General features: G+C 37.8%; 1 protein-coding gene across 6 annotated transcripts in view; it reads left to right on the top strand.

Annotated features, from left to right (window-relative positions):
- The window catches only part of LOC119653263 (serine/threonine-protein kinase svkA), a 167,921-nt gene that overhangs the window by 116,743 nt on the left and 25,626 nt on the right, over window positions 1-25,552 (top strand). For all 6 annotated transcript variants that reach the window (XM_038057875.1, XM_038057873.1, XM_038057872.1 and 3 more), the window contains exon 2: window positions 8,866-8,961. In XM_038057875.1, the coding sequence (XP_037913803.1) occupies window positions 8,866-8,961 (96 nt within the window). The remainder of the gene's footprint in view (window positions 1-8,865; window positions 8,962-25,552) is intronic.

The following is a 25,552-nucleotide window of genomic DNA, read 5'->3' on the forward strand; positions in this document are numbered from 1 at the left end:
TTTTTATCAAGAGAAAATTATAGGAAAAAGTTATTACAAACCAAGAAAGTATAAATGGAAATAATGATTGGTGGAACTTGGGTCAAATATTTTCAGTGCAGTTATTTATATAATTGGGAAAGTGGTTCTTAGGTATAATTCATTCGATGTTAATTAAAGAAAAGATAAAATGTGGGGCCAATTGACTTTTAATCATTCCTAAAAAGTAGTTAAGGAGTATTCCTCGCATTTTAACCTTTAGAATAGAGCAAAGAATAGAATAAACTTCAAATGGCGAAACCGATCACGACGAGCCGTCCCCGCTTGTGAACGGGACAAAGGCTGAAGAAACAGAAGAGAGAATAGAATAAACGCCGAATATCGATTTCATCTTGATGCATACAGAAAGCATAATTTTCTTGTGACTCCTACTATGATTTAGCTGAAAGTTAATAATTGACTAGTTCCTGGAAAAGCTAACAAGAGGAATAGCAAAACCTCTGTATCAATCCTACCTTCGCATTATTACTGTTGCTGATAGCTGTAACATCTTCAGGTATTTTACAGAAGTTATCATTTTCTGCGATAAGGCACAACAAACATTGAAATTCTTAACAAATGACATCATCTTAAAAAGCAATTTTTCAAAAAATTTTAATCCACACCATCTACTACTGATAACAAGCAAGATCAACTATGATAACATTACCTTTCATTGATAATGAGCCAAAAAACTGCGTGTTGTATGTACCAATGATTGATAAACGGGGGTGGTATTTTCTATTGTGTTCCGAGCGTAACTGGTGATAAATAATTTTTGATTGAGTAATTTTCTAGTGATAAAATGCTGAATGATAACACAGAACTTCAAGAAAGGGACAGTAATAAATTAGCTCTATATGATTTGTCCTCGAAACAGTTTTATGATTAACCTACTCCTTTCCATTCAAAGTAGGAAATCCACTCGAAAAACCTGGCTTAGAAGTGGTGAAATGATTCACAATTTAGGGTAAACGAAACGACGAAAATATCTAAATATATTTCAAAAATGAATTGCAATCAAAATTGACACTTCCAGGGAGACTTAAACCTTAAGCTACTAATTCTCTCTATAAATTAGTTCAGTGGAGATAAATTATTAACTTTCGGCTTCGTAAAATATGTTCCAAGTTTTTTTCAATAGCATCACACTTAATGGGAGACCATTCACATCTGATTACAATTATCAATTTTAAACTTACTTTTTGTAATATTCAAAAGCTATAGGGCCGAACGTTTCACATTATTCCAGTATTCTAAATTTTCTCATAACTCATGAGATATTACATCTCTCATCTAAGTGAAATGGGGTTCAAACTTTTGCACCGGAAGTTTTTATGGGGGAAGATTTCTAAAGGCTCGTAAGACTTTCTTGGGAGCAGGTGTAGGAAACTAATGAGTCAAATTATTATCTATTGTATTATGTAACGGGAAGTTATTCGTGTTTCATTTTTCTTCTCTCCGGTAAAGTTAAATTAGCTTATTCTCTTTAGTGCAATATGTGAAGCGGAAACCAGTTAAATTATTCTAACTTGTCATCTCTCAACATTTATTAATTGTACTTGTATTACTTAGAAAATAAACTAATTTATGTGATTTATTTTATGATTAGAAAGTTAAGTTTTTTACGGTAAGTTACTCCTGATTTGGAGTTGATTCCCTTAACGTCATCGTCAGAGACGCAACCTGTCACGTTCGTGTCTTTGTGTTCCTTGGTTTTTATAAATAATGTTCAATGTCTGTCTGCCTGTTGCACGCACTTTTTCAAAAACGGCTCTACCGATTGACACAAAATTTGGTGAGAAGGTGGGAACTCTGAAAGCCCACACCTGTACATATTTCACATTGAGTTTAAGGGGAGGGGTCCTCATACATGCAAAAAAGGGGTGTACAATTTTTTTTCACCCAATATAATCACGTCGGGTATCAAATGAAAGGCCTCGATTAGTACTTTACGAAGCAAGTCTTAGTTTTGACATTTGTTGGAAAGGCAGGGACTACGGGAGGTCAAAATTGATAATTTCTTTAACGGACCCATTCTCAGAAACTACCCAACCGAAATATCATAAGGAATTTGTTGATGTCTGTAGCGGAACCAGCTTGCTTGGTTCGGACTCGCCACTTTGCAAGGTCTTATAGGTGACCGGAAGGAGCCGAAAAATTCTTAAATCGCCGCCTAGCATATCAAGCCAACACTGTTTAAAAAAATTTGGTATTATATGAAACATCAACATCTTCTGGGATTTGTTATCACAGTGATAACTAGTTTCAAAAAATTATGCCGAAAGCGAAAAAATAATTGAAAGCAACCTCCAATTGTTCACAAATAAGATATTTTTTCGTTATTAAGAAAAAATTGATTAATTTCCTACATAAAATATTTCAAGAGTAATAAAATGTCTTACTAAATACTTGGAATAAATAGTATTAAATAAATAGTGAGTAAATTCTACTTGGTTACTAACCAAATTATTTTTGGTCTCTTGCAATAACACTATAGCCCACCCCAGGTACATCTTAGGATCTTCTAGTCGATCTGTAGTTGTAAACTGTGTGGAGGTGAAGTGATTACTTTGGAGAGAACTGAAACCAAACAAATGCCTCAGCTTTTAATGGGAAAACCTCTCATCTCAGACTGGCTGTTTCAACGCGAGCAACATTGGTACTCACTTCATGGGGTGGGGTTAGGTAACTGGAAGAATTTCAAAAATTTGCTGAAAAAAAAAGCCCTTACACCATAGAATGACATACTCGAAGGATTAAGGTGGTCTAAATACTTCTATTTTGAATTTTACTCCATTGTCCCGCTAAAAAAAAATACCAAAGTATCTCCTTCTTTTTCTTCAGCATTTGTCCCGTTCACAAGCGGGGTCAGCTCGTCGTGATCGATTTCACTATTTGGTTCTATCAAAAGCCTGAGCTGGATGCAATCGCGAGGCTTTCAAATCTCCGCGATTGCATCCAGGTATGGTTAGTCTTGTAAGGCTGATAGACACTTTAGCCCACCTATTCCAAGATCCCGGAATCGATAACAGTCGAATGGTTCAGTTCCGCTGTGAGATCTTCAATGACCTTTTGGCCGAGTATAATATCGATCGATATATATAGGCCCCGGTGAATGGGAGTGATTTGCTTTTTACAGGTTATGATACACACTTCGGTTCTGATCAGAGGGATTGTAGTAGCAGGTTATCGTCAACTACTTGTGCTTTTTGATTAACGGAATATGTCCTAATAGAGGCTTTGTTCTACCACGTCGTACGTATATGACAATTGAATGTCTTACCCGACGCTAACCTGGACTTGGATGCATATAGGTTGCAACTTGAGATCTCGACCTTGATAATTTGATATCAGCGGTTTATTATCCAGAGTAAAGTAACAAAGTAATACAATGCCACACATTGGAAGTTCTTGAAAGTGAAGGTCATCAGATAAACTAGAGCATTTCAGTATCAATTGAAAATCATAAGGATTCTCATTTGAAAAATTTAAGATGTGATTCCTCATCTGTATTTTCGCTAGCGTGTCCCGCAGGTACAGCTGTCTTGTGTTTTCCTGTCCTCCAGGAACCCAGCCTTCCGATCGATTTGCTCCACAATCGCACGAGAAATTCATCTAATAGTCTATATCGTATCGTTTGAGTTTGAAAGAAGGTACAATACGGAGGATTAGCAATCCTGTGCGATTGAAAGTCTAATGGTCTTTGTCGTACGTAGTCAAAGCTGAAATTGAACGATGGGAAACCGAACGGTGAAATTTGTGCGGAGAACCTAATGTACCATACAAACAAAACATGGCGGCAAATTAAGACGACTAGTGAAAAATGATTAACTTGCGAGCAAAAACGAGATTGCTAGTGGGCAGTGGGAGAATAGTGAAACAAGATCATTTGGATTGTCTGATTGGAAGCGAGAAAAACAAATGATAAACAATGAGAAAACAAGTCGGAATACCGGAAGCTCGCGCTTCGGGTATAAAGATTTTGTGTTCATCTTACCTAAGAAATTTCAACGCACATTTTTCTATCCGTGTACAGCTACAAAACTACGAGACATACATACATAGTACAGCCTAAACAAACAAACTGCCTATTTTTGAATACTGTACACATATAGGCACGTATATAAATTGATCGTACCCATATTTCCGATTTACATCTTATATCTATCTGAATAGGCACTACCCGCAAAGTTCATTAGCACGCATATACTATATACCTACATACACACATGTCTCGTTGGAATAATTGATATTCATATACAAATGATTAAAAACCTAAAACAAAATAATTCTTTTCCACCCAATTCATACTAACTTATAATACTTCGTTGTGGTATTGACGAATTGATATGTGATGATGACGTCATGCAGGTTGTAGAGTGCACGAAATTCATAAAAAATTGTAAAGTTTTACCCCCTATAACTTTGTTAATAATAGTTGGATTTTCTTCAAACCAAATTATGCATTATGTTCTTCATTATACGCATGCCAAATTTTGTACTTCTGGCATGAACATAAGGGAAGTGCCGACTAAATTTCTAAAATGTGGAAATATACTATTATTAACTTTATTTGTGCAGATATCGGAACCGGATATATTTTGAGGCCTAGATTTCGTAGAGATGCACCACTGTGATTTTTTTCAGATTTTTCGGTTGCATAGGTTCTGAGAACGAGACCTGTTACACTTTTTGGGGGTCATATTTTGAGCCCTCACTCCCCTATGTTTCACCCAATATCAAATATTGAACCAGTTTCGAAAAGTACTAATTGAGACCTTTCATTTGATACCCCACATGGCTACATTCTGTGAAAAAAAATGTTGCACCCTCCTTTCACATGTATTGGGAGCCCCCCCTTAAACTTAACACAAAATGGCGTCAGTTGCTGCATGTAAAGGGAACGGTAGAACACATAATCCTACCACTTTTAAGCGTTAGTGATTTCATTCACATTCACTTTTAGTAATGTGAAAATATCTGATTTTGTGCCAAATAATCGTCATTTGCGGCAAGTATTAGTTTTCTTATTTCATTCTAAGAAAATGACGGCTTAAGCGCATCGAAAATTACGAAAAGCTTAGGGAAATGTTTCTCTATGTAAAACAACGTACCGAGATTAGTTCCGTCGCTTCAAAGACGGTGATTTCGATGTTGATGATTGTCCACGTGAAGGAAGGCCAAAAACCTTCTAAGAAGCCAAATAGGAGGAATTGCTCAATGAGAATCCAAACTGCTTCATGGGAAAAAAGGAGGGCTTTCCTTCATCACATCGTGACGGGTGATGAAAAATGGATAAAATGGGGTCATGCTTTTACGTAGTTGGTTTGGCCGAATACTGCGGGTTTTATGCTGTGTATTTGGTGGGACCAGGTTGGTGTTATCTATTATGAGCTGTTGAAATTGGGCAAAACCATCACTGAGGAACGGTACTGATCTTAATTGGTTCGACTGAGCCGAGCACTGTGCGAAAAGTGCACACAATACAAGCAGCAAAAAAGTGATTCTACTGCATAAGAACGTTCGGCCTCATGCTACTGAACTCGTTAAAACCTGCAAATGGGAAGCCCTACTGCCGCACCCGTCAGATTTGCGCTGTTTGATCATTACTTGTTCCGTTCGCTGGCGCATGATCTGGCTGATCAGCAGTTCCGCTCATATGAAGTCATCGAAAAGTGGCTTGATTCGAGGAAAGCCTTAAGAGAGCAACACTTTTACAGTAACTGTATTCGAGCTCTCCCTGAAAAATGGAAAAAAGTTTATGCTAGCGATAGGTAATACTTCAAATGATTTATATTTAACTATTTTTCACAATAAAGTTGCATTTCTATATAAAAAACAGAACTTAATTACGCATCTAACACATTGCATCTCCAAATTCGCTGAGAAAAACTGAGAAAATACAATCCTGAAACAAAAGCTGCCAGCAGATCTGTTCATCCCTTTACACAACTATAACTTATTGCTATATTAACTGCCTATTCTTTAAGATTATATTTTGACCAAAACATTTGAAGCCTTCATCGCAAATTATTAATTTAAATTTTCGAATTAAAATTCTTGAAGGTAACTGTAAAATGGGCATCGTGTAAAGCCCTTCATTGGTAAACGCACATTGGGAGGTGCTAAGTGCTGCCAGTGCTTTTGATCATTTTTTTATTCAATCACATTGAACTTTAATAAAATTGGAAATTCTTGATGATAACTAACTGGTGCACCTCAGTACTTCTGTACAGTTCGGTTACAATAGTTTCTTTTGTGGAGTATCCCATTGCATTGACCCTAAATCGTATATCATGTTATACTATAACAGATTGTTGCAAACAAAGCGAACCCATTTAGACGTCAAACATTCAGATTTTAATTATTTGCTCGATTGTCGAAAGCAACTTTTTTACCTTGTATTTTTTTTCAAAAACGGATCCACAAAAGGTGTTTACCCAGATTGATGTATTCCGAAGGAACATTCACTCCTCAACTCCAAACCTTTCTGAGGTTCTAGATTGCAACAAAAGGAAAGATAAAAAGTAGAATATCAGAAAACTTGCCGTAGCGTGAATGTTTACTTCCATCTCAAAGCGAGGAAATATCCTTTGACACGCTTGCAGTTAACGAGGTGATGATCCATTACGCGACTTTGTGTCCAATTGTTATTAAGAAGCACAATCAGCAAACGTCCTTTGATTTGACCTATTTCAATATGTTCTTGAGAGCAGAAGTGCATTTTTTGCAAAGGGTGTAGATACTTTTATGTCCCGGAACTCAATGAGTTTGCTAAATATATGGCCGGTTGCCATATTCATATAAAATTGTTACTATTGGGCGCCAGCAATACATTTCCGTGGAAGAAAATTGACTGATGGAATGCGAAATTTTCTGCCAAGTGGAGTATGTTGTACGTAATGAAAACACTTTATCGTAATTACGGAAATCCTATAGTAGCTTTTTAATTTCGCAGTGAGCTGACATAACTCATCATCACGTTGGACCGAATGCATGGCCAACAATTAATTACTGATGTATTCGTTGAGCGTCTCTCAAATCGAATGCTTGAACGTTTTTTACTATCGTTAACTTATATCTTCTGCCCATGCAGTAAGCATTCCCAACATTAAAATGTTATATCACTTGCACAGCATACCTGTTGTACATGTCGTTAACTAGAACGAAAAGCAAATCCATAACTCGGTGTTTTGCATTACTGCAAAAAAGTGGTTGCACATAGACCATCAGCAGAAACATGGCATAGCTGGCATGAAGAGTCATTGTATCAGCATTAAATCTGTTGCAGATGTACGAAGACTAGTAGGAGCCTGGAGAGAGGCACGGCTTACTTGCGGAGTACTTCGCTGCAGCGCATTCACAACATTCCGCCCAGAGAATCTATGCTAGATACGTGTAATAAATTTACTTAATCACTCGCTTATCCGTTGATATGTGATATGTGATGTGAATCAAGTCACTATCCAGCCTCGAGCATCAAATCTATTTCGCTTTGCTTTGACTTGCAAGTAATGCTCAGCGGTAGATAGACCAGACAGACACGTTAGACAGCGTCAGCTTCAACCTACTTCATACTTTTTCATCTTGAACGTTCGCTTCATCAGCAAGAAACGTGTTCTTCAAATCAGATTTGATTATAACGAAGTATATCTTTTCAATTTCACTAGTTGAGTAGGGGCCTGCTTTTAAAGTGACCTTTGAACTATTTGTGCAGTGAATCGCGCTAAAAAGCTGAGCACGGAAGCAACTGGCTTCAAAGAATGCTGTTTTCTGAGTGTCGACAGGATTTATTAGTAGCTTTCACCAGTGCTGGATACGTCAGCAAGTGGATAATTTAAAACTTGCTTAGAAAACCAATACCACACTGACATTTTACAGTTTACCAATTTTTATGTCTGTTAATAATCATCCTATTCGCCAGTTTAGGAAGAAACCTAAATGCTCATAATATTTACATGAATGTCAAGTCCATTTAATCCAGCGACATAATTCAATAATATATTTTACGTTTTCTTGTTCAATAATTAAAGATTAATTTGTCCTCATCGATTGTATTTGGTTGAAGAGATATCTATAAAATCTGTCTTTCTGCTTTTCTGTTCGCTGGTATCTTAGAAGGTCATCCGTATGCTATGCTTCATTACATTTTCATGTCACCTTAGAGAATGGAAAACAATACAACCGGAAATTTTCCATTGTCAAATGGAAATCTATTCTTCAGTGGAGAATGAAAATAAAGTAGAATAGACTTTTGTAAGGCAAATGCTAAGAAATGAATAGCGAGCAATTATCTAGATTGAGTTCAATTTTAATTATATACTATTTCCACTGGTTATTCGAATAGAACTGCTTACAATGAGAATATGTCAAAGGCGGATTGGGTAGCTCCACACAAATAATGCGAAATATGAAAACTCTTAACATTAATAATTCAGGTTTCTTTTCAAGTGTTTGAAAACAAGCTGGCTGTGAAGGGATCCCAAATGCTTCTACGCCCACCTAGCTCATATCTCAGGGCAAATCCAACATTCTTATTTCGAAACACTGCTGCTCAAATATTCAATTGAAAAAGGACATAATTCTTCATGTACAATAGAATTGACTTTTAGGAGCGAAGGTTTTACCGGCATACCTTAAATTCTTAGTAGTTTGAAATTCACTTAACTTGTCCCTTATGTCATTCAAATTTCGGTCTTCCCTAAACAAGGGAAATCTTCTGTGGAGAAAAACACATGAATAATTCATTACCAAGTATATTCTGCCTTACGAAGTTTTCCTTGAAACAAAAACTGTCAGCATGTTGAAATTAATCCTGACTTTTTCTCAATTTTTATTTTTCAGAAGGTGGATCCGGAGCTGATTTTTACGAAACAGGAACGAATAGGAAAAGGATCGTTTGGCGAAGTATTTAAAGGCATTGACAACAGAACGCAACAGGTATTATTATTGATTAAAAATAGTTTTTTAAATTGAAATAGTTTCTATCTAGCGAAATGTGTTCATGGAAACTGTATGTACTGTTTAAGCACTAAATAAATATTTATGCCATAGGTCGCGAGTTGGGAACTCAAGTATAGATGCATAATGTCATAATCTAATAATCTCTAATATAAATCAATGCGGAACTTGAAATCATCAAAGATAGATGTATTGCAATATATGTATACTGGCATTACGTCCAGTTGTCTCTATATCATTAAGAAGGCAGCATTTGTGAAATTCCAGTTAATATAAAATGGAAAACATATTTTTTGATCTTAGTCAATCTTTTTTTGCATAGATTTTGTGAAAAAATCTATACTTAAAAAATCATCTAAAAAATGCTTAACATAATTTGAATTCACAATCAATCTTGCTTAGTTTTGGCACCTAACCCGAAGCAGTTCAAATTTTAAGTTAACAGTCTAATACGGTTTTGATGTTCTGAAGTAATTTCCCTAAAAATGTGTAATTCTAAACTGTTGTTGCTTTCTGATAACTTTTCCAATTCGAAAGATATCGAAAAGGATTAAAATGGGTGGTCACAAAAACAAGAAAGTGCTTCATTGTGACAAAAGTGTTGTCAGCAGATGGGCTAGACGGTGTGAAGCCGCAGTCAATGTCAACGAAGAGACTGGCAAGGGCGAAAACCCACGATGACAACACTCCAGGGACACCTATCCGCCAAGTTGCTTTTGAAAGCCAATCCGATGAAATTTTAATGAGCCATAGTTATTTTGCCAGAATGTGGGGTCGACATTTGCCTGAATTTATCAAGGGGTTAGCGTTATTTTCGAGATATGGAACGTAACATTGCCGTTAGGAAATCTCTACTCTGAGAAAAACGGATGTAAAAAAGACTGCAGTGAATTTTCATGTCACGATCACGAATAGGAAAAATATATTTTCACAGATCAATCTTAGCTATCTAAAGAGTTCGAATGCATATGATCTAAAGAAGGTAAAAAATTCTCTCAATTTGACGGCCCAGTCTACTACACCAAAATTGTGGAAGTAGAATGGTTGGTGCAATTATAGAAATCTGGTTTGCTGAAGTGCGCTGTATGATAAAATCAGTGGAGATTGGGCTCTTTAAAAGGGCAATGATTTCGGATATCGGAGCCGACTCAGTCATTGAAGCAAAATGGAATCAGAATTTTCAGAAATTTCAGGGTCAACCGACATTTCGAAGAAAGAAGTTATTGCGAACCTTTTCCGAATGCAAGTGCAAACGTACGATTAGCTTGAGTATCTGTCTTATAAAGTATGCAAAACCGGGCGTTATTTTATTGCGAATGGAACCGCGGGATATTTACATAGTTACTGTGTGGGTAATCGTATATCAACCAACAGCATGTTACTGTCGGTACAGAGTTCACTTAAAACTCGCACAAAGGGACCACCCGCAAGAACCTGGTTTTTCAAACAAATCACTTTAAGGGGCTATTCCAGTTTCTATCTACCGCCCGGATGTCAACTTTGTCGTAGGTCTGCGCACTGGTGGCTTTCTATCGACTGCATAGGCTAGGCGACCAGACTTTGGGATCGGCACATTATTGGAAAGTCGAATATTACAATAATCTGCCAATAATTTGGCTAATAAAAAAATTAAACAAATGAAAATACAGTATAATCCCTATCATTCGTATAGTCCAGGGACGAACAATTTGATACGAAATATCAGGATTACAAATAATTGATAGTGCAAAATAAAAAAAATTGTATCTGGCGTTCGGCAAATTTCAACAAATTAGCCGGAAATACCAATAATTGATGTACGAATTATCGGGATTCCACCATAGTGCGTTGAGTTATTAAACTAGGAGGTTTAGTGTGGCGGGTGTATCAAAACCGCTCCGTGTCTCTGTTGGTGTTCATCAAGGAAGCGCCCTCTCACCACTTCTCTTTATTCTTGTTATGGACACTGTCCAGCGCCCTATACACTGCTTTATGCAGATGATTTTTTCCTAGCATCTAATAGTAAAAATGATCTCGAGCAACTTGTCCAAAATAGAATGATCGCCTCATGCAACACGGTCTCAGATTGAATCTGAATAAAACTGAATTTTTGACGACCGATCCCCATGACACAGCACAAGCACTGTTAGTGTGTTGATCACATCTGAAATGAGGATATCCGCGATCGATATGGGGTTGCACTGATCATGGAAAAACTGCGAGAGAGGCGTCTTCGATGGTATGATCACGTAATTCGCACCAACGAGAATTCACTTGCCAAGATTGGTCTGAACATCGATATCAATGGTAAACGACCAAAGGCAGACCGAAATAACGGTGGCTTGTTACGCTGGATGGGGATTTAAAAGCCTGGAGATTGTAATTTTTTAAATTAATTAAATTCAAATGTCATGTACGCAATTGACGCATTTCAGAAGAGACCATTGTCATACCGAATATAGCCTTGCGGCACTCCACCATAGACTCTCAATTCTTTGCAGATTTTGCGATCTCATTTCTAAACATGTATAGGTAAATCCCGAAAGGAAATCAGCCTTTTATCGGCTTTTGTTCTTTCGGGATTGCAGGATGGATGTAAACACCATAAATATCTTTCCAATAATTACCTTAAAAAACTTGTTCGGTATCTTTACAAATATTCTTTTTGTATTGCTTAGGAAGGGTACGGTTTGCTAAAAATTCAAAGCTAACACGTACAGAAAGAGGAAGGAGTTTTTATCTAAAAGCCTAATTTAGCAAAAGTTTCGGAAAGTCAGAAAAGTGAGGGATTTTTTTTTTTTTTTTTTTTTTTTTTTTTTTTTTTTTTTTTTTTTTTTTTTTTTTTTTTTTTTTTTTTTTTTTACAGAGAAACATTTTTACAACAAGAATTAGACCTTTTGGTCTCTAGCCTGTAGTGTGGCGAATCTTAATACTAAAATAGAATATTCTCACTCTATCAAGCCAGTGTTTGAAAAGAGTTATTTTGTTCAAGTCTTATTATAAATTTATAGCTAAGCGCTTATAACTAATACAATTAATCTTTTTAATAACTAATATAATTAGCCTTTTTATTCTAATCTCAGATTTAGATTTGGAACCAATTCGTAGGGAATTTCTTAAGGTTGAAGGGTTCAGGAAAGGATTGCTATGTAGTTTATGTCTATAGTCAGACTTTTTCAGTGTATCTTTTTTTTTTTTTTTTTTTTGATGCTGCGTCTGTAGTCCTTATACAGTTGGTACGCAAAGGAGCACCCTACTGTTGCAGTGAGGATGATGAGAATAGTTTCAATTCTTTCTGATTGTACGTCGACCGTGTCTACTATGATTGTGTTCGTCACCTCCCCGGTATTATCAACGTGCTTATCTTGAGTATTTCCCATATTACTGGTTTGGTTAAACGGAAAAGAGTACTATAAGAAAATTGATGAGTGTGGCGGGTTTTTTATTTGCAATTTGCAGTGGATTTGTTATTATTTGTATGATGTTGTAAGGTAGATGTTATTGCAAGTTGGCTAGTTGCAGTGGGTCAGTTCTTTTTAGTCTTGCGTAATTGTTGGAAAGAAGAATGTCTTTAGCTGTAGTGTTTGGATGGTTGGCTAATCTTTTGATATATTTTTTGCTATACTTTTTCGCTTCTTTTGCAACCTTTAAAGTATTGGTGTCGCGAAGAATTATTTCGTTCTTAACGTACCTGGGTGCACCTAAGATTGACCTAATAATTTTTGTTTGTACGCGCTCGATTATGTTGATGTTCGACTTTTTGGCTGTGCCCCAAAGTTGCAAGCCATAGGTCCAGATTGGTTTTAATATAGATTTATACACCATTATTTTTGTTAAAGTGTTGAGTTTGGATTTTTTGTGCATTAGCCAATATAGCTTGCGGAATTGAATTTTGATTTGGTTGCGTTTATGTTCAATGTGAGATTTCCAGGTGAGCCGTCTGTCTAAGTACAGCCCAAGATATTTAACTACGTTAGAAAGATTGACTTTATTTCCGTTTATGGTGACAGGTCTGCATGTTCTTTTTCTCAGCGTGAAGGTTATCTGCTGTGTTTTGTTAACATTTACACTGATTTTCCAGGTTTTGGCCCAGTTCATTATCGTGTTGATGTGTCCTTGGATTTCTCTGACGGCTGTTAATGGATTAGGATGGCTATATAGGATGGCGGTGTCATCAGCAAAGGTGGTGGTCAGCATTTTGTTATTTGTAGGGAGATCTGAAGTGTAAAATAGATAGAGAAGTGGTCCAAGTACACTACCTTGGGGTACACCTGCTTCTATGTAGTGGGTTGAGCTGAGCGCATCCTTATATTTTACTTTGAAGTTTCTGCTATCTAGGTAGCTAAATAGTATAGCGTGAAATTCTTTAGGGAGGAGGGCAGTTATTTTTATCTTGAGGCCTTTATGCCAGACTTGATCAAAGGCTTGTGCAATATCTAGGAATATACCTACACAATATTCTTTTCTTTCTAGGGCTTGTTTAATATTGTTAACGATTTTGTGGATTTGCTCGATCGTTCCATGTTTTTGTCTAAATCCGAATTGGTGAGAGGGTATGATATCTTTCTTTTCTATTACCTTTAGAATTTTGTCAAATAGAAGCTTTTCGAATAGTTTAGATAGGGTTGGGAGCAGACTTATTGGTCGGTATGATTCAATTTTTTTTCATGTCTTTTCCTGGCTTAGGAATGACTGTAATCCTGGCGTGTTTCCAGGTGTCAGGATAGTAGTTAAGACGAAGAATTGCATTGAAGATAAATAGTATTGCAGATTTTCCTGAGAGCGGAAGTTCCTTTAGCATTTTCCCTGATATGCAATCATGGCCTGGGGTTTTCTTAGGGTTAGTTACTTTAAGTTTTTTGAGCAAATCTGAAAAATTGAATTTTAGGGGTGTTAATGGGTTATTTGTATGGTGGTTAGGGATATCAGGTGGGGTGCTATCACCACCTTCCGTTTTGAATACTTTTTCAAAATATTTAGCAAAGGCCTCAGCTTTTTGCTGGTTAGATATGATCCAGGCGCCTTGCTGACTTTGGATTGGAGTTTCCGCTTGTATTGACTTTTTAATTCTTCTTGTTGTTTTCCATACTGCGTAATTTGTGTCTGCTAAATGGCTTAGTCCAAGAACGAATTTTTGAATGTTTTCATTTCTTTCTTTGATAAGTTCTTGTCTAAGTGTTTTGGTTGCTTTATTCAGGATTGCTTTTGTTCTTGGGGAGCGTAGGTTTTGCCATTCGCGTTTTGCTTTTCGTTTGGCTTTAAGCAATTCTTGGACATTCTGAGAAGTATCGGGATGGGATATTTTCGGGGATTTATGATTGGGAGTAGCTAATTCGATGCATTCTAGTATAGTGCTAGTCAGATATTGCAGTGCGTTGTCAATGTCCGTTTGAGTTTTAAGTCTGATTTGTGAGCAAAAGTTTTTGTTGAAAAGTTTCTGAAACTTGTGCCAGTTGGTTTTGTTAGTGTTTAGTTTGTCTTCTTCTTGGAAATTTGTGGCCGTAAGTCTAAGCACGAAAATGGTTGGTGAATGATCCGAAGAGAGGTCGATCGTAGTAGTGGCCCTAATGCGATTGGGATTTAGGCTTTTAAAGATACCAAAATCTATACAGTCTGGGATTTTGTGGGGGTCGGATGGCCAGTAGGTGGGCAATCCCCCTGAAATGCAATGGATTTTTTTAAAAATTTTAAAATTTAACGGGACATATGTCATGATTTGGGATTATCTTTAAATGTTGTTATAATTTTTAATGTGCTCTTTATCCATGATGAGTTTATCTGTATGTCGTTTCCTGTGTCGCAGAACCGAAATAATAATACTAGGGATCGAAATATCTAAACGTTGATATCTACTAATACAATACAATAAAGTAGGCCATACACGTTCAGTTACGCCTGAAGAGTCTGCATTTAACGGGCGATCGTAACGTGGATGGGATGCAGTTGGCCTGTCAGTTTTCACTGTCCAGGCGGCCAATGATCAAATAAAAAAAACATTCGACCAACCGGCCAGACACTAAAAAAAAAAAAACTGAGAATTTTATGGGCATCTTTATCGTTGATGAACATTTTTGATAAATACTCGCACACAAAAATATCTTAAATCTCAAGGCCTTCCACATTCAGAACTGAACTAATTATATTGCGACTTGCCGGTACGTGGATAGTGTTTTCAGTTCAACGGGCAGCCGGGTGCATTGCGAGATCTTCCCACCTAAAGGAGAATGCGAACTCAACGTGAATGGGCTTAACAGAGAATGTCGTATCCTGAGCCTCGTATCAGAATTCGAAAATGATGACAATTCAAACCCAACGAACTTGAGACAATTTTGGTTGAAATATGTAATTTTCGCTGATACGTCTCGATCGTCGAATTTGTGATGTTACTAAACAGCAGCATCTTTCGATAACACTTCAGCTAAGTGGATATTTGATATGTGCAGAGAATAAGTAGTTGCTGGTAGTAACATAATGACAGAAATAACGAAAAGCTGTCCCCAAGAAGGTGCACTGTCGCTCCTTCTGTGGATTTCGCTGCTCGACTCGTGGCTGTGGCAAGAAATGTCAATACTATGCCAAGCATATGCAACTGATGTAGTTTTGTTGATCGAAACCTTGGAACGATGAGTAAAAATATACAACTCAACGTTGGTGTAATTGTCAGTTGGTGCCTAACGCAATGCAATGTAGTGGGTGGAGACGAAAGACGAGGAGATTCATTGGAAGCTAGCTTTACTGGAAAGAACTGTATAGCTAGATATTCCCCGCGCTGCGATTTATAATCTTTGGATATATATATTCAGAACACTACAATAATACAATTCTCCATTTGTGTGATTTTCAATTCGAGCAAACTATTTGGGGCCTGAAGCTAACTAACTAAACTATTGGGGGCTGGGCTTTATAAATCTCAAAGAAGCGAGGTTTTACATAAATATTTCGAAAGTATTCATAAGAATACCGTGTTCAAATTTCAGAATTTGATTGAGGCATTATTATTATTGTTATGTTCAATTAATACGAGCGCACTCCATTATCTGTCACTCATTGCTCTATAAGGCTCGACCCTTCTAAATAGCCATTAGCCCTATATACGCAAGATGTTTCAGGTGATAAAACAGCTATACATTTTTTTGCATACTACAAAGGAAAATATTGGCCTTATGATCTTCTTCAACCGATATTTTGAACGTTAGTTATGCTTAGAATGTCGGAGCAAACTGCAGCAAATGCATTTTTCTCAAAACCACTTTTTTATGCCGTGACCGTGATTTTTCTGTAACTTATAAACCGACCTTTCTGAAATTTTTGCCATTTATTGTACACATATTAACAATTTTATTTGTTAATTTTTTTAAACCTAACCATCACAAAAAAAAAGACTAGAATTTTGAGAATCTATGTTAACCTATTTTTGACCTTATTACGAGCAAACTAATCCAAGAACTGCTGGGATCTACATTCACTCAACTGACACACATATTTAATGGTGTCTTATGCCTTGGCTATTTTGGAAATTGTCGCAGATAATGATGATCCCGAAAGAAAGTAAAGATCCTACGCTCGTCACGTCCTATAAACTGATAAGTCTGCTTCCCTCACTAACGAAGCTATTCGAGAAATTTCTACTATCCAAACTACAACTCTTGGGCGAAAAAGGGGTTAGTCCTTCTTACCAGTTCGGATTCAGAAGAGGACATGGAACTGTTGAACAAGTTCATAAACTAGCCTCTGAGATAAGCTGTGTTTTGGAAGGTAGAAAGTACTGCTCGGCCATATACCAAGCATTTACAAACTCAAAGGAAAGTTACCTACGAATACCCATAACATTTTCGAGTCATATCTGACTGGCAGGAGATTTGTTATTAAACAACAAATTTTCACATTACGAGAATGTAATATCAAAACGGGAGTACCCTAAGGTAGTGTCCACAGCCTCCTGCTTGTGATATATTCTGCAGATTTGCCTACAAACGAGCGCCTATTTACTTCTACCTTCGCTGGCGATACAGCGATACTTTGCACACATTCAAATTCTAGTGTTGTATCTCAAGACCCCGAGAATCACATGCAAGAGGGTTAGAAATGGTTGGCCCTCTGGCGAATCAAAGTAAATTAAACAAAATATAGTTATGTCAATTTCACATTGAAGAAACGAACATCCCCCCACTTAAGTTTAACGGCGTATCCATTCCTCAGTTTAAGGAGGTAAAATACCTAGGAATACATCTAGACAGAAGGCTTACTTGGAAAGACATATGGATGTCAAACCTATCATATCATTTCTACATGAAATGGATGGTTTTCGAGTTTTTTGCAAAAAACCGTTGAAAAACAGGCAGTTTTTCGGTGATATGTTTGAAATTTTCACTCCGTAGGGGGATTGCCATCCAACCCTCGGGGGGTAGTCGCACATCGGCGCTATATAACTTTTGTTTCTTATTTCATCCTCTACCCCCATTCCAAATTTCATGTCAATCGGTCTTGACTGAAAGAATTCGGAGGTTGCACCCCATTTTCGGCTTTAATGACTAGGTTATTAGTTCACTTTAAGAGTATGCTTACTAAATTCGGAAGGAGTTGCAATGAATTTTCAAAACTGGTCTGTTCTTTGGGTGCATAGAGCCCATAACCCACTTAAGGAGTTATTGGGATCTTGAATTATGATACAACATTTCTAATTTGAAATTGATAATCGTTCGTTTTTGTTTTTTCGTGGTAAAAGTCGTATCCTGGTGATGGGAAGCGCATCTCCATTTGTATCAATCTCAAACCAAAAATTTAAATGTTTTCTTATTTTATATATTTGCCGCTTTCGTCCGAACCACGATTATAATTGTACCATACTAAATATAAAAATGGCGGAATTGTAGAGGACAATCTTCAAAAAAGCGTCCATTTTTCATTGGAATTCGAATATTAACGAAAAAGATAATCGTGTTTCTATCTCGATTCCATGTATAGTAAACTAAACATCTTTGGAAATTACAATGATTTTATTGTAGTTTTCCTATCAAAAGTTTCAAACGAGTCACACTCTTTGATGAGAGCTGTTCGACTAAAAATAAAAAATATGATGTACCATTCTCTTGATTTCAGATGAAGTTTTTGTAGAGGGTTTATGTCCTCTTTTATTCATGTTCTCATTTTAAGGATAAATATTATTGCGTCTTTCAAATCGATTGTAATCTCTAAACTTCTTGAAGTGGACCCCGATGGTCATTTGCTCTCTCCCTGTATATTGTTTGAAGTGTTTAGCTTTCATGTTGGAGATATACATTGCGCATCAAATATATCATCACATACTGTGGGGCTAATTAGTCTCCTATACTTTCATCAACGATATCTGTCTTTACTGAGTGTGCTTTTGGTGAATAAATAATAAATGGAAACATTTACTTTAAGCAAGAAACTAATTTCGACTCCTGCAGCATTTCTCCTTAACAAATGAGTATGTATCAAAACAAATGCTGATCTCGAAATGTTTCTTCGAAATCAAATTTAAATTCCGTAACATTGCCAAAATATCAAGACGAAATGAAACCTCTCTCAAACTTCGTACTCCACCGCCCCCTTTGTCAGCAATAGGCGACATTATTTCCATATAATGGTGATGACAGTGGAGCATCTAGCATGGACCGTTAAAATGTAGATATGTTAATTTGAAATGCAAATTACTCTCAGTTAATCAACATTAAATTTTGCACACAAAACACTCCAAGAAAGAAATCATCCTAATTGTTTTGTTAATATATGCACAGGCTGCCTTGAGCGTTCCGTTTATAAATAGTATCGTAAAGGAGTTTTTTGAATGAGTGAGAACTACATTCATATAGGTACATATGCATATAGCCACTTTAAGATTCAGTCAAAGATGAGATGTAGTACGACAGCCTCTATTGCGTAGAGTAAAATTAAGTGGAATGATAGGTCTCTGTGATGTGTAGAAAGTTTGTGAATTGAGTCTAAATGAGTTTCGATTTCTTTGAAATAGACGAGATGCGTTATTGCATTATACAAATCGACGATTTCGTTTTGCTGCAGTCGTATCGAAACTATTGTTTTCAGATTTCTGCAATCGTCTGAAGAAATGCCTTAATTGAATTTTCTATCCTATCGTGTTCGAGATTGGGGAATATTTGATGATTAGAGGTTATTAGTAATAATTTCAAACTGCTGCTAAAAGATATGTTCGTTAGATAGCGTATAACTGACGGAAAACTTTGTAAAAAAAATTAAAGCAGAAATTGGGCGGCGTTTTTCCATTTGTTGTGAAGTTCGCCAAGCAACAAAGTGGAAAAATTTGAGGCAAGTATTCTCTAGAAAAGTATTCAAATCATGCATAATCAAATTGCTGAGAATTGCTTCTCTCTCTCTGTCTGTACACAACATAAAAATCGATCGACAGGATAATGCCAATGAAAATTCACGGATATGTATTATAGCTTTTGCTATTTTGTGTAGAAATGAAAATATAGAGAAAGCGATTGGAAGTTTTTCGAATAAAGTAAGTTAAGGCTTGGAGTTGTTATTTTACACATTCATTAATCTGTTTATGTACATGTTTTGTAACATAAAAGACTTCACAATGCCTTCCTTCTCATTAACATAACATTTCGCTAAATGCCATTACCCAAATCCTTTACGTACGTATGAACTTTTCGGAAGAGATTCCGCTATGCATATGGGGTACCAATACTTATTCTGTAACGATATGTGGATATATTTTTTAAGCAACGATTTGGTCCGCTGCTGATCTGCCAGAACTTTATAATTTTTTACTCACTGTTTGATTTTTTATGATTCAGAATATTTCAGAGATATCCACTGCCTTCGTTGTATGAGGGTTAATTAAAGGCAATACTGAACACTCATGGATGAATGCTGAAAATTGTCAAAGAACATAATTCTGCAATTGAATATGGCTTATGTTCAATGCCAGAATCCGTGTGATTTCACGAATTTATCATTCCAGGTAAGGAATGAGCAACCCCAAGGACTGATTATTGAAATATGTTCAGGCTGTACTTAAAGAGTGCGGATGAAATATTCGGGAATGCACCATGTTTACTGATCCCAAATTCACATTTGGCTATCTGATATCCATGTATCAACTGGCAAGATCTTAGACGGCTCCACATGTTTGGCGCTTGTTGCAAATGCTAAATCTCCACAAACGTTTTTCTAAGCAGGCAAGCAAATTCTCTTTGATTTGTCCAAAAAACCGATACTCGATCGGATCGTTGGCATAGGCCCATAAACCTATACAAGCCAAGTCAAACACTCTGTCCACACGTTTGCGTTTGTAAGGGTTTTTTGAGGTTGGGGCAAACATGTAGATGCCGCATTACGTAAAAAAATAGAGGTGTGTTTTTTGTCGAGATAATCCGGTTGCTCTTACTGCACAAGACTATGATCTTGCCAGTCCTCGTGTATTCCTCGGAAACTTGGGTTCTTAGCAAGAAAAATTGCGAGCTCTTGGCCGCGCTCGAGAGACGTATCCCCCGAAGAATTTTTGGCCCTCTACATGAGGATGGACGATTCCGTAGCCTACATAACGACCGTCTGGTTGTGGATAAAATCCGGCTCAACAGGTTACGGTAGGTAGGTCACTTAATCCGTATGGATGAGGATGATCCCACCCGGAAAGTCTATAAGGGCAATATCTGTGGTAGAAAAAGAAGACGAGGCAGACCCTGCCTAAGATGGAGCGATGACCAGGACGCCAGACAGCTTTTAGGGATATCGAATTGGTGGACCTCGACGCAAAACCGGGATGTCTGGAGTTCCTTATTAAGGCAGGCCTAAACCGGATACCGGTTGTTATTAACAACGGTTCTCTCTGCTTGTCTATTCGCCTGTCCGTCTCTCACACGAGATTTACTTCGAAACGGCTAGATCTATTGGGAACATGTGGTCTGTAAACTGCTATCCGCGCAAGGAGTTGCATTATTTTGTGTTGAGTTTAGAGGGGGGCTCGCCGTATGGTATCCGACATCCAGTCAACATATAAATCCCCCTAGGATCAGTGGGAGTTGAACTTTGACCTTATGACCTACGAACCAGACAGCGCAATCGATCGAGACGAGCCGATCGTGCTGCTGAACGGGCCTGAGGCTAAAGAAGAAGCGTTGAAGCTTGAAAAATAAGTTAACTAATCCGCCGCCTTTGCTCCATTTTAAGTTTAAGAAATTTTGTGCTAGTATGGACCTGCTCTATTCCGGATAGCTGAGTGGTTAGAGCACAAAGCTATCGAACGGAAGGTTGTGGTTCAAATCTCACTGGTAGCAGTCGAATTTGTATCGTGACTGGACGTCGGATGCCAGTCAAATCAGCTGTGAATGAGTACCTAAGTCAAATCAGAGTAATAATTTCGGTTGAGCGGAATGCTGACCACATTGCCTCCTACAGGCTATTCTATAGTGTACCGTTACGGTATTGAATGAAGTGCTCTAACACACTTCAAGGCCCTGATCCAATATGGATTGTTGCGCCAACGATTATTATTATTATGGACCTGCTCTACAAAATTATTTGGAGGAACTCTGAGGTTGATATTCAATTTTTGCTCTCTATGCGTTCCTAGGTCGCCATGTATATTATTTTTCGTGTGATTCTTCCAAAGTATCTCCTACGTATTGTTTAGAAAAGTGCATGATATATTATTGAACTTCGCCCTCACAAAGAATTTTTCAATTTTTGAAAACACCAAATTTCATCCACATTCATAAAGCGGAAAGCGGGAGCTGAAAGCTTGATGTATGAAAGGTTTTGTGTATTTTTTTTATAAAAACATTTGGGTGGATCTGAGAATATCTACTTCCGCGTGATCTTGACATTCAAAGTCTTGAATTTGCACCGAAGCGACAAATTTGACCTATTATAACTTTGCTGTAAAATTTCGTGATTCTAGGGTGAACTTAAAGTAATATACTACTTATAGTTATATTCTACTGTTAACTTTATTTGAACAGATATCAGTATGGAGGGTATTTCGGAGCCTAGGCACCATATAGTGGCAACCTCTTGACTTTTAGCATACGTGAATCCGGTGTCTCTGAACACGTTGGGTGCGGCCCCTGGCTCGCGAGGTGTAGCGTAACACATCCAACCAGGTGGCTCAGTTGTCGCAGACGTTGATCCGCCTCCCGAAAGGGGCGGTCTGGTATAACAGGTCGTCAGGATCCTCAATAATTGCTGGATCATGCTGCTAACACCGAGGATTTGCGGAAAAGGCCACTACATGTATTAGCCCCTACACTTTTTCGACAAAAAACTAAACTTGCTGGGAGCTCTGGCGGCGGATACCCAAAGTCCAACACCACCGCCTGATAATTCAAGGCCCTTAGAGCCGGCGCCACTACCTTGCCGATACAGGTGCTGAAGTCTCCGTTCTTCGCGCATTCCGGAATAATCGTATAATACCCCAATCGTTAAAACGGCAGTAGCAAATCCTCTTCGATCCACACTTATACCAAATGCAGCCAGATATGAGTCTAGGACTTCAACAAATGTTTTCTTGTCGCATAGCAGATTCCTGATTGGCCCCACAACCTCCCTTAGGACATCAGGAGGAATCTCAACGCCCAGCATTCTTTGCATGGTTTTTGAAGACGTCGTATTTCTTCAAAAATTCCCCAACATCACTACCAAGCGTAGTCTGTTTGAGACGGTTCAACATGATGTTCAACATCACATAACACTATTGTCTTCGCTATCTTTTCTAAGGTGCGTCTATTACCACCGCAGAAGCTCGCAGTAGCGCAGAAAGAATTCGAAAACCCCCAGGGGGTAGGGCAGGGTATCTCAGAGATTCATCCATTTCGAAACTTTCACTTTTGTTTTGTATATTTGAATGATGTTTTGATCGCGTCCTTCTCTGAGTCTGAGAATTGACACACACACACAACTTGAATACATTTTTTAACGCCTCCTGGAGGTACTCAAGGTTGAGGTAAGCAAATTCTTGTAATCCCATTTGCGATTCCTCTGCCACCTTACGTCCAGTTCTTCTAACATTCACATGTAATTTATCAAATATGTTTACGAATTCGTTTGGAATTGCTTTATTTCCGATTGAAATTTGGAGAATAGTTTTTCCAATCACTATGCGAACATCAATTAACGGGCTAATTCCTCTTCTAGCTCAAATATCAGGCCCAGAGAACGTTAATCCCTTTACGATAAATACAGTCTTGTTCAATTTGTCTAGCAGATACAGGGTATTTTATATTTACGGTTTGGGTTCAATAAATACGAACAAACGTAAAGTATTATATATTTCTGCCAATTAAATCAACAACCAAAAGTCGAATTAATTTCTTATTATTTGTACGCCATAGGAGTTAGCGCTTATCCGATAGCGACATTTGTCCCTGCGAATTCCAATCCACAGTCACGTTCCTTGCATTTAATTTATTAAAGTGAAAGTTGAAAAAACTACAGAAAACGCAATATATACATGATGAAATAAATCCATTGGTGTAATCCACATCGAAGTCCTCTGATTGAGTCAACTATCGAGCAGATACGCTGACAGTTTTTCTGTCACTGATATTCGTGAATTTTTTCCTCTGATTCTTTTTTTTATCGATAAATGTTACATATACGAAGGACTGGTTTCAAGAGCCATTCAAGAATAAAGCTTGGGGAATTAATTGCTCAATTTTTTTCCTTCTAAATCTGAAAAATTTAACATTGATGGAATAGTGGATTTACCAAAAAACTGGCAACTATTCATCAAAATAAACAGCATGTAGTTGATTCAGTAAAGTTCATTTAAATCCTGGGGAAATGTGTTCAGAATTGAAGCGTCATCAACGCAGTCTATTATTCTACTTATGTAGCCGTTACACGAAATATTTTGTAGTATACTAATAAAGCAGTTATTACGAGTAATTAGTTTATTGTCCTATTGGGGTTTACGTTGAAGCCTAAATTGATGAACTGTTTTAATTCAATTTTTAATGTAAACTGCTCAAAGCGTCAAAAAAAATTGTAGTTTGCACGCAACGTCAAGGAGTGCGTAATCGATTGTTTGTCATATACTCTGAATCCTCCAACATGTCGCCGCATCTAGGACTATTCGGTGAATCATCCAACTAAAAGCAGTGCATATACTGCCTGTGGTAACCACCATGTCCCGTGAGCAACTAATTAATGTGGTAGTTGATCTCCCCGTGTTTCCACTCAAGCCACACCTTAATGTTGGGGATGCGCATGTGCGTCTACGAACCTTTCGTAGACTCGTCCCATCTGCTTTGCCATAGATCATTCAACTGTCTCATGCGTTCTATTTGCCCCTCCATACATTTTGCACACTCATTTCTTTTGCCAAAATGTCGACAAGGTTCATGCCCGTCACCACCAGTTCTGCCTTATCTGATGTGGTTCTAATAGCACTGCAAACGCTCAAAGACATCAGTCGGTAAATCGAATTCACCTGCCCCCATCTCAGAGTTTACAAGCGCCTCTGCCAACAAAGGCGACGATTAAAACAGGATGGATCGCACCATTCCGGCTACAAGCAACCTCTGACAATGTCTCGGCCCACCAATATTCAGCAACATTTTTGCAAGCGCCGCGGTGGCACTTGCTGCCTTTTGGCATGCATTTTCTAGATGTTCCCTAAAGCTCAATTTGGTGTGAATTATCACCCCTAGTGTTTAATAGCTGGCTTTGACGCGACCGTATATCCAGCAACTTCCACTTTCAACTGTGAAGAATACTGATTCTTCTTCCTATGGTTTCACTGTCAGCCCGGCTTTTTCTAGTCGGGACTTCACCACTCTCACTGTTTCCGTCGCGTACACCTCAACATCTTCTGAGTGCTTTGATGTAACAACCACAGCTAGATCATCTGCAAAGCCAACAATGGAAGACCTCTCCAAGATGGGAAGAGCAAGCACCCCACCATGCATGATATACCCCTGTGACAATGTACTCTTTGCGATCCTCATCCGTCCTGCACCAGGGGGTCATCTTCGAGAGATCATTTTCAACCAGATTCGCTAAATACCTGGGAACATTTACGTTAGACAACACCCCTTTAATTCTGTTCCAATTAGCCGAGCTATATGCGTTTTTAACATCAATGCCAAAACGGGCCAGCATCCACCGTAAAGTGAGCACGCCGGGAGCCAAACTGGAGCTCCGACAAGCCCTTGTTGTTTTCAACGATAGGCAGTCGGTTGTACATGACTCTCCATCATCTTCCCCATTGTATCCAATAGACAAAAGCAGCGATATGATGCTGAGTCTACAGGTGTCTTGTTTTGTTTGGGAAGCAACACAAACTTTTGCTACTACTACTGGCCGGGGAATATTCGACCTTTTAAGCACGCCGCGAAAGTGTGGGAAAAAGTCGGGCCTAGTTTTCATTGCCAGCTTCAAAGCTCTTTTAGGGATGCCATCCAAACCTGAGGCTTTGTTATCGCTGATCCTACCACATATTTTCCGCAGCTCCTTCGCAGTTACTGGAGGTAGTATTCCCAAACACCATTGCCCAACAGAGTGGCAACAATGCTCAATTGCAGTATACATCCATCTTGCAACGATTATTTCCTTATTAGTCTCCTTATATACATTGTTG

This window comes from Hermetia illucens, chromosome 3, assembly GCF_905115235.1.
Source record: "Hermetia illucens chromosome 3, iHerIll2.2.curated.20191125, whole genome shotgun sequence".
NCBI lineage: Eukaryota > Metazoa > Arthropoda > Insecta > Diptera > Stratiomyidae > Hermetia > Hermetia illucens.